We start from the raw sequence: 18,651 nt of genomic DNA, 5'->3' as shown, positions 1-18,651 counted from the left end.
ATCTGAAGTCACCAGTCCACCTGTGTTTGGACTGCAGAAGGAAACCAGGGCACCCAGAGGAACTGCACATGAAAATAAGGAGACATGAGCTGAAGGAGCTCAACTGTTCATTTTCATAAGAAAGGCATGGATTTTATTTCATAGTTATGGCATCTAAAAAAACCACATCTGCACTGAAAGTACCAAAATCCCAGATTCTTTAGGGTCAAGTTTAAAATAAAGGCATTACATGCAAAAATATTCAAATATTATAGGTTGGGAGGGGGGGGATGGTGGTGCAGTGGGTTTGGCCTGTGTCTGTTCTTGGGTGGGACTGGGGTTTCGTGTCCCACTTGAGGTGCCTTGCGATGGACTGGCGTCCTATCCTGGGTGTGTCCCCTCCCCCAGCCCCATGCCCTGTGTTGCCGGATTAGGCTCCAGCTTGCTGTGACCCCGCTTGGGACAAGCGGTTTCAGTGTGTGTGTGTGTGTGTGTGTGTAAAACTTGGTGCTTCTTGGTGTTTGACATGGGTGTTGCCCCACACGAGATTATGGAACATAGATAGATAGATAGATATACTTTATTGATCCCACAAGGGAAATTATTATGTTACAGCAGCAGAACACAAGTCAGATAAATACTTGCAATATATATTAAAAAAAAAAACACATATAAAACAAGTGGAAAAATACAAGATAAAAACATAAGTATGTACAATTATATATACAGTTGGAAGAATAAAAGAATAAAAAGTATATTAAATAAATAAATTAAAACAGTATGTAGTGCAACAGTAAAGTGCAAGTTGTACAAAACGGTAATATAATCATTATGAAGTAGTAACAAGATGAACTAACAATAGTGGTGAATAGTTCATCTGTCACACAGAGGTGAGCTCTTGTACAAAGTTATTACGAACGGTAGGAATGATTTCCTGAACCGCTCTTTACGGCAGCGGAGCTGAATGAGTCTTTTAGAAAATGAGCTTCGCTGTCTCTGCAGCGTGCTGTGCAGTGGGTGGGAAGGAGTGTCCATGATGGAGAGCAGTTTGTTCAATGACCTCCTATTCTTCACCGACTCAAACATCTCCATGTTCTGTCCAATGATGATACCGGCCTTACGGATGAGTTTGTTCACCCTGCCTGCATCTCTGGCATTGAACATGTCTCTTCAACACAATAGGAAAATCACAGCGCTGTTAGAGATCACAGTGGCAGAAAGCAGGGTTCATTTTCACAGTGAGCATGCCTATCGTGGGTTCTCTTATGACACCCATCCAAGTGGAATATGGCACACAGGCAATGCAGCTTCATAATTTAAAATGTGTTTCTTGTTATACTAAAGCTGATATTCAAATTAAAATGTAAATTTACATACACCTCAAAGGATCAGCACTTCATAAATGAAAGCCTTGCACATGATGTGTTTTTTATCAGCTTTTTACTGTGTGAATTACAGTGTTAGGCTAATATAATGGACCTTTCCCAGCATCAGGGCTATTTTTAATTTTACCAGGGTTGCTTTGGAGTTTTTAAAAAAAATCCTTCAGATGGAGTAATTGTAGAAGTGAAAAGTAGAGTGTGTGTCAGGTACAGAATCTCCAGGACACGAGTACATGACATGAGTACAGAGACGCCAAGGACAAGAAAGAAAAATTAAAATTGAATGGAATTTACTGAAAACATTATTATCTAACCAATTATAAGCATGCAAAGCTAGAATATCCAATCAATCACAAACTGAACTGAGGTCTTCCAAAGGATTAATTTCTTCCCCAAACTGACAGTTATGTTCAGATGAGAGTAACATAATTAGGCTTTTGGTGGTTGGTCTTTTTCAACAGGTGCTTTATCTTTGTATCTCTTTGATCCTGTAGCAGTAATATTTTGATACGGAAAGTTTGTCATTTGATATTATGGACAGATAATAATTTGATTTAGCTGCAAAAGCAGTACGAAAGTGAGCCTTGATTTAAAATTTTATCTGGAAGAAAATAGCATCCGATTAGCAGGTTTAGGGACGTTTTCATGTAGAACCACTAGTGCAGGTCATACATATTTAATATTAAAAGGAAGTTAATGGCAAATTGCACAGAATATGCACGTGTGAGTATTAATAATGCATTAACACTATAGCAAAAGCAAATTAAGTTATTAAGATCTGAAGAAGACAGTATATTTTTACATGTTCTGGATTTTCTAAATATTTAAATAGTTCAGATAAAATGATGCAGCATCTGGTTAGCAGCTTCACTGTATTTTCCAAGTTCCGCGCCCTCTATTGTCCATGGATGTCAGTGCAGTCCCATGTGTTCAGGATCAATGGTACAACTGCACTGAACAATATGTACAGTATACCACAGTGAAAAGTGTATATAGGAATTATCTGAAATATGTGTGTGTGCAGTGTTTGCAGCTAAGCACCGGTTACTTGTTACAGGGAAACTGATTGGTTGCCCTTTCACATGATCCGGTGGCTAAGCACTGAAGGGAGCTCAAAGGCTTCCAATGTCTATCTATCTATCTATCTATCTATCTATCTGATTACATTTAAAGTTGTAAAATTGTATAAAACAGCATACAAATAATTTAAAGAAAAACAAAATAAGTGTTACAGCATCTCTTTCTAAAAACACACACACACACACACACACTTTCAGAACCGCTTGTCCTATACAGGGTCACGGGGAACCGGAGCCCACCTGGTAACACAGGGCGTAAGGCCAGGGACACACCCAGGACGGGACGCCAGTCCGTCGCAAGGCACCCCAAGCAGGACTCGAACCCCAGACCCACCAGACAGCAGGACTGTGGTCCAACCCACTGCGCCACCCCACCCCTCTTTCTAAAAACATTTCTTGGTATTTTTCATTTGTTTACCATTTTTCTTTTTAGACAAGTGGTGAAATTAGTGAAACGGGTTGCAATGGTCTGAGCACCTCGGCACGTAAAGGGGGGATTTGGCCCAGCATGGACAATGGTGAATAGACTGGGAGTCTGCGGGTGTGCAGTATCTAACGTAATAGGAACAACGACATACAACAGTAAACTCGTATTGTGCTTATTGTATTACTATGCATAAAATATCATTTAAAATATAAACAGAAATGGGAAAATTTAGCAAGGCAACACACACACAAACACACACACATATTGGCTGAAGCCGCTTGTCCCAAGCAGGGTTGCGGCGAGCTGGAGCCTAACCCAGCAAAACAGGGTGCAAGGCTGGAGGGGGAGGGGATGCCAGTCCATCACAGGGCACCCCAAGCGGGACTCGAACACCACACCCGCCAGAGAGCAGGACCCGGCCAAGCCTGCTGCACCACCGCACCACCCACCAAGGCAACACAGCATAAATTAAAAAAACTGGCATATTAAGATTATAGTAGTTGATTACATAAACTCTAAGGTTGCTGGTTCAAATCCTATTGCTGCTTTAGTAACCTTGACCAACTTCTAAAAACAGAAAATATCCCATAAAAGCAGTTTAATAAGAGAACAATTGGGTATAGAGGAAGTGTGTAAGACACTTCACAGCTGGAGGGACAAACTCTCTCAGGACTCCGGCACAGAGGGGCGGAGGGTGCAGAGCTTCCTTAGTTAGGAGGGTGTAGAAGAGGGTGTGTAAGAAACTGACAAAGGGAAGACTGTGAGAAGGACGTGTCCTGCGCAGAGGGAGCCCGAGATCCACACAGACGTAGGGGTTGGGGTCTCATCCCAGGAAGCGCTGAACTGTCGCGCAGAAGTCGGCGATGCAAGCGGACCTGGTGGAGGGGATTTGACATTTATGAGTGAAAGGACAGAGAGAGGAGCTGGGGTACAAGCTGGGGTCGTAACATGTGCAAGGCACTTCGAGTTGGTTTGAGACCCACGAACTGGGATGGATCAGGACGCAAACGGGACACCCCGTCTTCTCCCGACTTCGCCGCACATCTCCTCTCATGTCAGAAGGTGCCCAGCTTTCGGGACAGGATGCTCCAGCGCGTGAGCCGGACTTCGCTCTGCGCTCGTTGACTCATGGGATGCGGCAACTGGAGGAGCGCGCGCAGCCTCGGACCCCTGAAGGCGCAGTCCCGCGCGTCCGCCTTCTTCACCATGCTCCTCATCTTCACCTACGTGTTCTACTGCCTCACCGCGTACTGCGACTCCTTGTCCAGGTCCGTGCTGGAACCTGACAGCGTCGGTGACCCGACAGCAGACCCCAGCGTCCCGGGGAGGCGCGCGAACTTGAGCGAGCCGCTCCGGAGCGCGCGAGCCGCGTACACCGCGGACCAGCTCGGTGTGCAGGAGTCACTGCAGGGCAGCAAAAAACTGCCCCAGGCGATCATCATCGGGGTGAAGAAAGGCGGGACCCGAGCCTTGCTGGAGTTTCTCCGCGTGCACCCCGACGTGAGGGCTGTGGGGTCGGAGCCGCACTTCTTCGACCGCTTCTATGATCGCGGGCTGCGGTGGTACAGGTGGGAGCGGCGCGCTCCTTCGCCGGGGGCGTGTCGTGGCGTGTCGTGGCGTGGCGTGTAAGCGCTGTCGCTGCGATACCGGGAACTGGGACCCGCGCGCAGCAGCGTTCGCATCCCGTGCCGGTTAAACGTTTCATGGAAGTAGTGCTGCGGGCAATGCGATGCGCACAGTGTCAAAACGTGATCTATAATTTTACGATGAAGGAGCGGTAATGAAGATGTTGTCAAATATTTCAAATCGGGAGCCAAGAGCTTCTCTGCGGAAACTTCTTCGTTTTGCACCTGGTCAAGTCCTCGAAATTCTTTGTTCTCTATGAAATTAATAGTTAGTCTACTTTATTATTTACGATAAACGAATCGCGCACGGGGGGGCGCAGTGGCGCAGTGGGTTGGAGTGGGTCCTGCTCTCCGGTGGGTCTGGGGTTCGAGTCCCGCTTGGGGTGCCCTGTGATGGACTGGCGTCCCGTCCTGTGTGTGTCCCCTCCCCCTCCAGCCTTAAGCCCTGTGTTACGGGGCTAGGCTCCGGCTCCCCGCGACCCCCGTATGGGACAAGCCAAGCGGCTCAGACGGTGTGTGTGTGTGTGTGTGTGTGTGTGTGTGAGAATCTAGCACACCCAGTTGAACAAAGTACGGTACTAATGTTCATGTATCAGCGCATGTCAGCTGTTTGTTTTTTTCGTTCTGGGACTTTTACAAGTCCGTAAATCATAATAAAAGTAGGCTTGTCTAAAATTGTACAAGACACGAATTTAGCTTATTTCACTGTTAGAATAATGACTGTTAGAATAAACTTGTTTAAATTATTATTAAACTAACGTTACGGTTAGAATAAAATTCTTTAAATTATCATTTAACTTTACTGTTACAATAAACATTATTATTATTATTATTATTATTATTATTATTATTACCAAGCCCTGGTACTTAATGGGAAAAAATGATGAAAATGGTAAAAATAATGTCATAATAATATGCCTTAAATCTACAGGAAATAGCAAGGCTAAGAAAAAGGGGATTTCATAGGGTGCCTTCTCTAAAAAAGCCCTTTTAGTGTGCTTTGCCATGATGTAGGTAATATGTGAGTATATTACCATGTTTTTAACCTTATTGTAATTTAGTTAAGGAACAGGAACACCTCACAGTAATGGCAGAAAATGTGTAGGAGAGTCACACACACACACACATTAGCTGAAGCCGCTTGTCACAAGAGGGGTCACGGCGAGCCGGAGCCAAACCTGGCAACATAAGGCATAAGGCTGGAGGGGGAGGGGACACACCTAGGATGGGATGCCGGTCCCTCCCAAGGCACCCCAAGCAGGACTCAAACCCCAGACCTGCTAGAGAGCAAGGCCTGCCCAAACCTGATCGGCCACCACACCACCATAGGAGAGTCACTGTGACTTTAATCAACAAGTTTCTAGGAGCCCAGTGCCAGGGACCCCTGTAACTTCAGTGGTCCTCAGAGTAAAATATTTTCAAAAACAAAGTACTGGGACCCAGATTGGATTTTTTGGCAGGAAGGTATACCGTGGCTCTGAAAACATGAGGTGTTCACACATAGAGCTACTGAAAAATACCCTCTTGGGGGAACGTTATCAAGTACCCGTCTTTCGGTTGACAGCTATTTGTGAGAGGGCTCAGCTTTATGCCATATGCAGGTCTCTTCTTCTGCTCCGGCTCCTGTGAGCATTATACTCAAAGCATAATTTTGGATGCAGTACTAAAAGAGCTCAGACAGTGCTTACATTAGGTGCATTAATTGCACTGTATGCGTATGCCTACACCGCACATGGGAGTAGTAGAATGGTGGGGTTAATTTTTTTGGAACTTTGTTTTATGGGGTTAGTCAGTTCATTTATCTCCTATCAGTTTCTTTATAATTAGAAAGTTCCTAGCTTTAGGGTATTTAATCCAAATGATTTAACAGCATTCTTCTTTACATGTCAACCTTTTTTATGTGAGCTCTGCTATTCCCTTATTTAAATCCTACCCTCCCCCTTGGGATGAAGAGAAGCAGGAGGATTCATTACGGTTATCAATCTGAAATTAATCATTTCTGCACAGACAAGAGATAAGTATTAACTTGCAGCAGCTCTTTGACATGTCTCTTTGCGAATGTCACTCGAGCAGACAGATAACTGCTCTGTGTCACCAGCTGGGCTTTCACTGGGACACTTCTGAAACCCCCTTTGACTCAGAGCTTCTCTCTCCGAAGTGCCAGTGAGTGCAGAGGTCCTGCTGCAATGGTTGACACAGCTTTGCCAAATGAATAAGGGACCCAAACTGACCCTGGAGTAGTAATTGACCTGGTCAAAGGCCACTCACTAGAACAGAGGAGTGGGGATGCTATTAGACCCCTGTTGGATGGCGATGTAAAGATCTACATGTTTCATTTACTGAGTTTATAAATCTTATTACCACATCATTTATTAGCACTTTTGTCCCAAGCAGCATACACAGCACCACCTGGACAGCAGGATGTGTGCAGGAGGAGTTTAATGTTAAGCAATGTGGTGACGGGGTACATGGTGGTGCGCCAAGTGGAAGTTAAACCTCCAGATTTGTGGCAGCAATAGCTGTTCTTACCCAGGTGGACCACGCTGTGGTTTGAGAGCCTGTTGTGCCTAACTGAAAGTAAGCAGTGAGGAAGTAATGTCATTCTGGTATGGTTGATAAACAATGACAGTTAGTGGTTACAGCTGCCACTGGCACTTTAAGGACCCAGGTTCAAATCCCACCTTCTGCTGTAATATCTTTGATCAAGGTACATACCTCTATCCAGTGAAAATGACCGAACTGTATAAATGAGTAAATCATTAAAACTAGCTTTGTAGAAAAGCTTCGGCTATACACACACACACACACTTTCTGAACCGCTTGTCCCATACGGGGTTGTGGGGAGCCAGAGCCTAACCCTGCAACTCAGGCCGTAAGGGGAGGGGACATACCCAGGACGGGACGCCAGTCTGTCACAAGGCACCCCAAGCAGGGCTCAAACCCCCGACGCACCGGAGAGCAGGACCCTGGTCCAACCCACTGCACCACTGTACCACCACACCCCCTGCTTCAGCTGTATAAATAAATGTAAATGTTGAACAGGATTAAATGAAACAGAAAATGTGTTTTGTGTAAAAGGAAGCTTCCAAACCGGAACTATCAGTCTTGTTTAAGTGACACATGGTAATGAAAATAAGTGACCCTGGGACCTTATTTGTTGCCTCTCTGCTGTTGAGCATTGTGGAGCAGGGATTTCAGATTGTGCGCAGATGACTTGAAGGCTCGGGCCGGAGAGCCCTTTCCTTTCAGAGAGAGCACCCTTTGCCCATATGCAACGGAAAAGAGAGAAAGAGGAAGAGACCGCAAACATCATCAAAATTCACAACTGTAATTTAATCCTTTTATGTCCTTTTTTTCTTCTTCTTCTTTTTAGCACCAACCAATTTAAAACACGAGAACACATGGAAACGTTTTGCCACCGATAATTTTAGTCCACCCCTGTTGGCTCTTCCACCCCCTCTCCTCTGCTGCCACACGAGGAGCAGGAATTAAGTTCTCACACTGAAATGCCTGTGGCAGACCTGGCTCTCAGAGTACCCTACGTCACGCACATTTTTTTTCAAAACTATACCAACAGTGATGCTGAAGAGTTTGTGTTGTCTTGCCTATGTCGGGCCCTCCCCCATATAGACTGACACCACATACCTGTCGCCCTGATCCAATAGTGATAAGAGCAGATGCAGAGAAGCAACTGTCTAGAGCTGAAATGAACCTTTCATATAAGTGGTTTTGATGTTTCACTGGCACTGTATCAACTTAAAGGCTGAAGTTTTTTTACTTTGACAGATGAATTGGGAACAGAGGTAGAGGTTGACCAGGGGTCTGGATAATATGTGTAATTGCATGTTTTTAAATAAATAATGTATAGCCAGCTAGTAGAGTCAAGAGCTATAACTAGACACAGATTAATACAATACCATATGCACTTATTTATTTAGCAGGAACCTTTTCCCAAAGTGATGATTAACTCAGAGTAAACAAAAATGCATTCACAACCGATGGAATCTTTAGAAACAGACATTCAACTGTCAAATCATAGTTTGTCCAGTACCGTAGTTTTCGTTTGTGCACATTACATGAGTATCTCCACATGGAACTGATTGAAAATGCAATGGTGATTGTTACAGATGGTATGATGGAAGATTGTGGAGTAGGTAGGAGATCAGGAGAGAAATGGATCATGAAAGAGATCTTCTTTGGAGACCATTCTTCAATATTGAAAGGGATTCAGGAGCTCTGAGCGAGGGAACTCATTGCACCACATCAGAGCTCATGTTTCATGTGTGAGGCCACCACCAGCTAGAGGTGGAGGAACTTGTTTTCAAATTTAATCAACAATTTTTTAACAATAAAAATGGACAACTAAACATAGATAGAAAGCTAATGGTTAAAATTTAGCAGCCCACATTGCTAGTGCTGGACTTTGTTAGTAGTGAATTCAGAGGAGTGATAATGAAAATGTTCTTTAAAGATTTTATGAAATGCAGCAGTGGACCTGTAAAAATAAGTGCTAGCAGAGGAAGAAAAAATGTGTCCTTTGTAGAAGTTGTGATGTGGAAGTTACCATTGGAAGTTGAAAGTTTGAGATTTGAAGAAGAGTTAAGAATAATAGCAATCACATGATTACAGAAGGCAGTATTAAATGGGCTACGTGTCACTGTTTGGATCCTGGAGAGTGTGGGGTACTTTGGCTTCTTTAGCTGGGTCAAAGGTGGTCCAGAACATCTCCCATGACTAGTTGTTTGCAAAGGTCAAAGCTTCAGAGTTCTCTTCACTATTTGCACGTGATAATTGAAAGGAAGGATTTATTCTTTGTGGATGTGACAAAACTGACATTTCTGAGCTTCCTGGTTACAGTACTATAGCTGTCGTCTGATATGTTCAGTGATGAGTGGTTAATAACGGTTCACTTAGGACCTAGTTATTACTGTGTTTGTAATGAGAGACAGAGGTACTGTTGGGAATTTCAAAATGTCTCTTCTGTCTTAGATCATAGATGGATTCTTTCACTTAAATCACGGGAGAGACTTGTTTTTGCAAGATGAAAACAAAAGCCATTCTGCTTTCTTTAGATTTACGGGTCAAAGGCCAATAGTAAACTCAGTGACTATATTATGTAGCCTTGGTCTATAGGCAGTTGAAGCCATGTAGATACAATTTCCTGATGCAATGCTTCTCAGCAGCTTTGCAGAAGCTATCTCAGTTGTTTGACCCAAGGTCTTTGAGTGCTGAGAAAGTGACTCACCTCTGGATTCCAGTGCTCAGGAACTGTGGGACATAGGTAGCAGCTCTATATGCTCGGTGCTGCATGCCTCAGTAGAAAGGCATAAGAATATATAAGAACATATATGACCTCTTTGTCTGCTATCAGTCTGACATCATGGAACTGAAGGTCAGGGGTTACAATGATGTTCTTCTCATTGGGAGCAAGGTTTAATTATTTTCTTTGTTCTTAATTGGGTTCAAAATATCATAGAATAGGGCTTTTCTCATTATGTGAAGAACCATGCAGACGTTGTAGAAGGAAAACTTCAGCTTTTAATGGTACAGTAGTCATCTTAAGCATTTGCTCATGCTGCTCTGTTATCGGTAAGTCGAAGTGCTGACAGCTGGGGCTCCAATTGCTGATGGCTCTATAATTGGCCCATTTGTTTTATTATTTGAAGGCCGAGTGCTTTTGTGGGGTATGGTGGCACAGCAGGTTTGGCTGGGGCCTTCTGTGTGGCGGGGCTGGGCTTCAAGTCCTGCTTGGGTGCCTTGTGGCGGGCTGACACTCCATCTGGGGTGTATCCCCTCCACCTCTGCCCCCCATGTTGCTAGATTAGGTTCGGGTTTGCTGTAACCCCATTCAGGACAAGCAGTTGCACATATTTTGTGTGTGATTGCTTTTCATTATCAACATTTTCAGTACAAAAACAAACAAAAAAAAACAAAAGACAGCAAAATATCCCCTGAGTAATGTTTATTGTGTCCATATGGGATTTGCAAATGGCCATTAGAAAAGAATTCAACAGAAACACAGCAAATATAATTTAGTTTAAGTATCGGAAGAGACAGAGAAAGATTTCAGATTAACTTCTTCCACTGACTTTGAAGAATGCCTTGGTAGTGCAGGTCATCTACAGCAATAGCACACATTGTGTTATTTTGATTTCACACACACACACACACACACACACACACACACACACACACACACACACACACACACACACACTGTCTGAAACTGCTCGTCCCAAGCGGGGTTGCGGCAAGTCGGAGCCTAACCCGGCAACAGAGGGCGCAAGGCCGGAGGGGGAGGGGATACACCCAGGATGGGATTTTAATTTCAGTTATTAAAATTTATGGAGAATAACATGGAGAAAAAAAAAAGCTGAGGAAACCGTACTACACTGCAAACCATTAAAATGTCAGCTATGTTAGTTTTTACTTTGAAATTAATCAGGATCAGACATTTTTCGCTTTGCTTTACACATGTTCTTATAAAATTCCATGGGCCCCCAACAGCAGTGTTACCACGTGCGTGCACACTGCTAGCTGGACTGATCCCGGTGTTGAAAAAGATGAAGATGAAGCACGGCTGAATGTTTTGCCTCAGATACCAGACTATCATTTCAGAAACATGAGAATATTTAATAGAAGAAAACAACCCATATCGCACACAACTTCACAATCAAATAGACATGCAAACACACATGCATACAAGTCAAGGAAATTCAATTCAAAGAGCTCAGGAAATATGTAGAATTTTAAAAAATAATGATTATGTTTTTGGGAATATAAAGCCATTTTTACAATAATCCCAAAATAATCATTCCAGTACTTTGTGAATATATTTGAAATGCAATTTCAGAAAGAAAAAAAAAATCAAGAAAAGCAATATTTATACTTTTTGATCTCATAGCCTTAAACTTTTCCTGATGTTTCTCACCAGATGACTGCCAGAGTCTTTTTTCCATGGTTCTCAAGTCTCAGCATCATTGAGCCTTACAGTTTAGAGTCTTCTCAGCCTCTGTTGCTGGGATTAGCTGTCCTTCTCAGTGTCATCTCTCTGCCCTTCACCTGACCCCAATATGTCCTACAGCAAACTTGCTGGGACAAGCACTGGTCAGCTAGTCTTCCAAAATTCAACCAGATCCTCAACATATTGAACCAAAACTCAATAAGCTGTTGCACTTAGTTATAAATCTTTTGCAGATGTAAAATATTGAAAGGATGAGAGTCAACAGAAATTAGTCATAGGAAATGAACATGTTGGGAGAAGAAAGAGATTAGAAACAAACATGACATTTTGTGGGCAGGGCACATAAAATGTGACTTGAGGGCGATGAAGTCTCTAGTGGTCTCACCACTGGCCTCCCCCTCCATCTGATTTTTATTGATGAATGAGGGAAAAGGTACCTAGCAAGCCAGAAAAAAAACATGCAGATTTTTCTCCCTGGCAGCCCAACAGTGTGGGATATGCTGGATATCTGCATCAATCAAATAGACATGAGATTCTTTATGCGGTGCTTCTCTTGTTCCTTCCTCCAGGCACTCAGCCCTCTTCGCTCTTTCTCCTTGTTGAGGCCAAGATCTTTATCCCTGTGATTTTCTCTGATGAGCCCCAGCACTTTAAAATGAGAAATTACAGAAACTTCCCTCCTGGGAGGGGAAGACAAATAGGTTAATTGCTGTTGAGCAGTCCTCTAACCTGAAAGTAGTCTGTAGGTCAAAAATCATCACCATGGCTTGAGGTTACTTCATCAGCACAGACTATCTGCTCTGACTAGTTTTTAATGAATGTCTTACAGGCCATGTGACTTATTACAGCTGAATTTCAACCAAAAAAGGGTTTTTTTTTGCTAATTAAAAATGAGTTGTTTAGCATTTAGTGGTTTTTTTGAACGTCATGCTGAATAGCAAATGTTTGATAAACTGTTTGTGTGTATAGTGCATTATGAGAGTAGTTGGAGATACATATGAGGTCTCCAGGGTATTGTTTGATGCTTTGACATAACTCTGCTCCTCCATAGAAGATCTCCTCTTAACTGGGCGATTGCCCAGCCATCATTTAATTACAACTCTCAAACATTTCAAAGTTCATCTGGCTTTCAGTAATGAGAAGCTTGCTTCTCACCAGATTCTCTAAAGTATTCATTTGTAACACATGTCATGTTGCAAAAACATAGTAATACCACCAATTTAAAGTTTTCTGTCAGGATAGCAGAGGCATGGGTCTCTCGCCCTGCTGTTGAATGGAAGGGGAAAAATGTGATGTTTAGCCTTGTTTAATGTTTTTCAGTGTGTGTATTCAACAACCAAAGTCTTTTTAGTATTGATGAACTGGGTACTACTAGTTAATAGTGATCCCAAGTGATCTCTGTGGTGCTCTGAATCATCCAGTCTCAAAAAAGCTGCTTTTTATTTACAGAGCTTCATTAATGCCAGATGTGTCCTTATCCTGTAATTCTGGTAACTCCGTGTCTGTGTCAGTGGGAGTTAAGGGGGTTTGCTGCTCCTCCTATCGGAAGGGCCTACTGAGTTATTTGCAATCTGTGCCACCTGCTTGCATCTGGGCTTCCTATAACATACCCAAGAATGGAACTCCCAGCATGCACTGCTGCATCCCCCCTCTTAGTCTCACTTTGGTTGCTTGGTATACCTGTGAGTGATGCAGCTAAATTAGGTAATGTGTAGCTGCAAGCACTTGCAGCATATGTAAGCATTCCATCTGGGAACTTTGTACAATGGTGTTCCTCCATGGACCCATGAATAATTCAGAGCGATAATGGCACAGGAGAAAACATCTTAGTGGGAGTGAAATTGCTTCTACCGTAACGAGGGATGTAATGAGTAAGGACCTGCGTGGCCAGAGCGGGAGTGAAGAGAGCCTCATCTCATTAACTATTCATAGACGCAGTGGACTCAGTTAATCCCAGGTGAGCAAGTTGCACCAGGGCCCTGGGAAAGGTGATGCGAAGGTGGTGGGGTCACCAAGCTTCAGATATGCTTCTCCCTGGGAGACAAATGTATTGACTTGCATTATCAGGGCCAAAGCACAGAGAGTACTGATTAATTTTGAGGAAGTATAGTTAGTGCAGGCTGTATTATCACTACTTTGTCATAAAATGTCACATTTTTAATTTTTTTAAGAGAAGCCAGTCCTCTGCAGTAGTATTCAAAAATAGGTTGAGACTCAAGAATAAAAGAATGGAAGTGATAATCATCTGCCAGAGCAGCAGCCCTTAGATCAGTCTGAGTGACGCTCTTCCCCGGTAGGTTGACTGCAGACTATTTGTGAGCTTTGTCAGGGAAGCTGTCCTCCTTTGTCTACTTTCCACGGATGAATGACTGTCTCTTCCTTGCATGACCTCATTCTTTAGCTTCTGTATTATCCAAATTATCCAGACTATTTGGTAATTGCAAGTCGGAGCTACCGAACTGAAGACAGTAGCATTGACATGCAGGGTCTTCCATTATACAGAATGCTTTGCAAGGAACTGCTAAGCATCAAGTGCAGACATGGTACGGTGGGCTAAGGTGAAGTCCTCAATGGTGCTTGATTAAAAGGACTAGGAGACTTTTATTATCCAGGTGACCCTTCGGTGGTGAACCTTCAGGAATACACAAAGTGTCATCAGGTATTCATAAGAATGTCTGGTTTGGGGAGATAGGATTGCAATAGAGGAGTTTGATGTGGCCCGACAGTGGGGCACGTGAGGAGTTAATGGTCTCTCACTGCCAGCTGGTGTCATCGGTTTAAGCCCCCACAGGCAGGGGGGTGTGCAGGACCTTTGTTTCTGTTCTCCTTCCTGGGGAACGGCAGGGCATCTGATACAGTGAGAACACAGAGAACCCCAGCCACCCCAGGGCCTCCTCCTTTTATCTGTCCACTGTGTTCTCGAAAGAATGTGGTTAAGTCAACAGGATTGTGGCCAGATGAACATGTCCATGGAATCAACTATTCACTTACCTGACTTTCAGATTTCTGCTACTCCTTTGTGTTCTTATGCATCGTCCCATTTGATGTAAGTAAAACAATCCTTGCGAAAGACATCACCAGCTACTTATAGGGGGACATGAAAAGTGAACATGTTCAGAGTCTCCTTTGATTATTACTATTGATTATTATATACATTATTGAAGGACACAGATCTGAAGTTTGATGTGGATAATGTTACTCTGAATTGTGTGCGAGGTGACTCCAGAACACCTGTTCTCCCCTGGGGCCTTTGAATTGAGCTCAGCCTACGGAACAGGAAACACCTTGAATCCTAACTTCCTGTTGGGCTGAGATTAATGGCATAAAGAATTGCGGAAGCTCATGACAAAGAATTATGGGTCCTGCACCTCGAATGAGGGCTTTCGCAGAAGAACAGAATTTCACAATGTGACATGAAGTGTTATGTTCAGTCAAATGCTATCTGGACAGCAGGGATGTGTACAGTCAAGATAAAAGAACAGATGCTTCTGGGAACAGACAATTCCACAAGCAAAGAATGGAATGAAAACAGTCGTATCATCTGAATCTGGAAACCTCAGACCACCTTCTGACACCAGAGATGCTTTCAGTGACTTTGAGATTCCAGGATCAGTGCTGTACAGGGTCTCTGCTTCTGTGATCTTGCTTTTGGTACACATTTCTGTTATGTGGTGGGGCCCTCAGAGTCTAGCTGTGGAGGTTGGGGATTGGGGTCACCGGGGCTCATGAAGGGGGTCATCTGCACAAAACTGTGGGAGGATGACCTCAGGAAGCCACTGTGAAGTGGGTTGGTTTGTGGGTTTGTGTTTTTAATTTGGCAGATCCCCCCCCATCTCACATGAATGCCACCACAACTTGTTTAATAACATGACTTTCATTTCACTTAAAAATGTTTTAATGAAAAAAATCTGGGAAACTTTAAGAAACGTTCTTTGTACTCCACAATAATGACTTTATGTATCTGGATACACAAGAACTTCAAGGTCCAAGATTTTACTGCTTAAGGAACTTGAAAATTATATACTATCTGCAAAATGTCTACAAAATGTCCAGATTACTGCTACTCACATGTTCTTTTCTTGTTGGCCTATAATAGAGGAGGCAATATGACCACAATCCTAGTTCAAATTGCTAGGTGTTAAGAAATTCTGTTTTTTGGATATGAGTGTTAAAGTAATGAGGGGTGCGGTGGTGCAGCAGGCTTGGCCTGTGCCTGCTCTCTGGTGGGTCTGGGGTTCGAGTCTCGCTTGGGGTGCCTTGCAATGGACTGGCGTCCCGTCCTGGGGTGTGTCCCTTCAGCCTTGTGCCCTGTGTTGCTGGGTTAGGCTCTGGTTTGCCGCGACCCTGCTCAGGACAAGCGGCTTCAGCCAGTGTGTGTTAATGTGTTTTACCTTATTTTTAATAAAATGTTAACAGAAATAATGGGTAGTGGTAATGAGTGAAGCCTTAAATCATTTATTAGACCCCATTTGCCGTGATTTGTCAGAAAGTGTTTAACCCTGTTAGTTGACTTCCTGACCGTTCCTTCTCTGTCTGTTATCTCTTCTGTGCCAGGAGCCTAATGCCTCGAACACTGGAGGGCCAGATCACTATGGAGAAGACTCCAAGTTACTTTGTGACCCGTGAGGCTCCACGCCGCATCGCTGCTATGGGTGGTCACACTAAGCTGATAGTGGTGGTGCGAGACCCTGTCACTCGGGCAATATCTGACTATACACAGACAAAGTCCAAGAACCCGGGCCTGCCCTCCTTCCAGGACCTGGCCTTGAAAAACTCCAGCCTTGAGCTCGTGGACACATCCTGGGGTGCCGTGCGCATTGGCATCTATGCCAAGCACCTCAAGAACTGGCTGCGGTACTTCCCTCTGTCCCGCTTCCTGTTTGTCAGTGGTGAGCGGCTGGTGAGCGACCCGGCTGGGGAGGTTGGCCGCGTGCAGGATTTCTTGGGCCTCAAGCGCATCATCACAGACAAACACTTCTACTTCAACCAGACCAAGGGTTTCCCCTGCCTCAAGAAGCCAGAGGGAAGCAGCCGGCCACGCTGCTTGGGGCAGTCTAAGGGTCGCCCACACCCTCCCATCCCCCAGAGGGTACTGCAGCGGCTCAGGGACTTCTACAGGCCCTTCAATCTCAAGTTCTACCAAATGAGTGGTCAAAATTTTGGCTGGGACTGAGCCCTTTACTTCACTGGAACTCCTCCACTTCCCTGTACTTTGGAAGAAAGCAGCTACACCCCGCAGAAGGACATAGACCAGAAGTGGCTATTGCACTGCCGTACAATGGGGGAAAAACACATTTCATTGTTCATCATCAACAACTACTTGTCCCATGCGGGGTCACAGCGAGCCAGAGCCTTACCTAGCAACACAGGGCACAAGCTCAAGGGGGGGGCACACCCAGGACAGGACACCAGTCCATTGTAAGGCACGCCCAACAGGGCTCAAACCCCAGACCCACCACACAGTGGGCACCAGACAAACCTGCTGTGCCCCCCCCCCCCATTGTTCATCACCCATCTGTTAAAAATGCTCTTTCTGAAATGGGATATGCCTCCTTTATATTTAGGAATTGGAACTATTCATCTGGGGATTTTTATTATTCTCTCTGATTTGTTGCAGAAGAGGATGCAATCATTATGTATTGGGGGAAAAAAGACACAGCCTCTGTATTCATTTTCTGCAGGCTAAAGACCCAATGCCAAAGAAGAACTGAATTTAAAGTTGTGCGGATGATGCACTCCAGCAGTGTTCTGCTACGATCATCTCAGGTTTAGCGGTGCAGTTGTTACTGTACAGCTGTCATGATCTGGCAGTATTAAAGCACAAGCGCTTCACCCTTGCACAGCATTGCCATTCATATGCAATACACAGACTAGAGCGTTCACATGCTACCCTGCTCCTGTCTGCAAAATTGCCTGGGAGAAATTGCAGTGCACTTAACACTGTGCAACAGTTTATGTGTGTGTGTGTGTGTGTGTGTGTGTGTGTGTGTGTGTGTTATTTATTTTGTTCCTGGGTGTAGGCTGCAGTAATTTCTCAGTGTCACACTGTACAGTCGGGATCAGACTGCGATGTACAGAACGGGGTTTTCATTTTCTTGGATTGTATCTAGATTCAAGAATGTGTATCATTTTTTTATGTCACTGTCTTTCCTACAGTAACACTAAGCCATACTGTAAAAGTATCTACTTATATTTGTCCCTATTCAATAAACATGGAAAAACCTCTTACTGTACCCCCATGTCAAAGTGAAATTGCTTTTCAAATGTTAGGAATTTAAAGATACTTTTTACACTAATATAGTACCCAGCAAGCAATTTTTTTTAAATTTATGTGAACATATAAATATGTTTATAGGATTTTATATGAATTCCATACACACACACACTGCCTGAAACCGTTTGTCCCAAGCGCGGTTGCGACTAACCTGAGCCTAACCTGGGAACACAGGGTGCAAGGCTGGAGGGAGAGAGGACACACCCAGGATGGGATTCCAGTCTGCTGCAAGGTACTGCAAGCAGGACTTGAACCTCAGAGCCACCAGAGAGCAGGACCTGGCCAAACCCACTGCACCACCATGCCCCTGAATTCTATATATTTATAAATAAAATTCTCTCAACTTATATATACCTTTATACAAACAAAAATGCTCCCCAGGTTCTGTATCAATTTCTTTTCTAAAATTAAGAATTTAAACATACTTTTTACACTGGTACAGAATGCAACATGAACATATTTAAATAAAGGTATATATAGGTTTACAGGATTTTATATGTTTTTCCAAATTTTTTCTAAAATATTACAAATGTTCAATAGATTAAAGTCTTTTGTTGGGTGGCACTGTTTTCATGTATCATTTTGGTTGTGGAAGAGGCCTCAATCAAATGGGTACAGTACCTTGGGAAGTGGTCTTCTGGAGTTTTCCATAGGTTTACAGAATAAATTCAGCTCAGTGGCACATTATCCACCTTTTTCTCAGCAAAGGAAACTAAGAAACTTATCACTTGCAACATCATAGTATCATAGAGTAACGGTGACATTGGGAATAATAGGTAAATAAGGTCTTAGAGAACAATAAGAAATGGCCCCTGGATGTGTAGCAGGATATGGGGGCCACAGGAAGTGGTGGCGGGGTGAAATTCCTTGCCTGTGCTGGAAATTGTCAGAATTGAGGGCAGTCTCTCTAATGTGTTAACC

The 18,651-nt window shown here is 43.8% G+C and overlaps 1 protein-coding gene across 1 annotated transcript; it reads left to right on the top strand.

Moving 5' to 3' along the window:
* Positions 1-3,881: 3,881 nt before the first annotated feature.
* Positions 3,882-16,683, top strand: LOC108935729 (heparan sulfate glucosamine 3-O-sulfotransferase 6-like). Its single transcript, XM_018754555.2, has 2 exons — positions 3,882-4,435; positions 16,011-16,683. Exons 1-2 carry the CDS (start codon positions 3,996-3,998, stop codon positions 16,627-16,629), a joined length of 1,059 nt encoding a protein of 352 aa, XP_018610071.1. The 5' UTR covers positions 3,882-3,995; the 3' UTR covers positions 16,630-16,683.
* Positions 16,684-18,651: the final 1,968 nt, after the last annotated feature.

Source organism: Scleropages formosus, chromosome 8 (assembly GCF_900964775.1).
Source record: "Scleropages formosus chromosome 8, fSclFor1.1, whole genome shotgun sequence".
In the NCBI taxonomy this organism is placed as follows: domain Eukaryota; kingdom Metazoa; phylum Chordata; class Actinopteri; order Osteoglossiformes; family Osteoglossidae; genus Scleropages; species Scleropages formosus.
The sequence above is the reverse complement of the archived record's forward strand: the minus strand, read 5'-3'. Positions and strand labels throughout refer to the sequence as shown.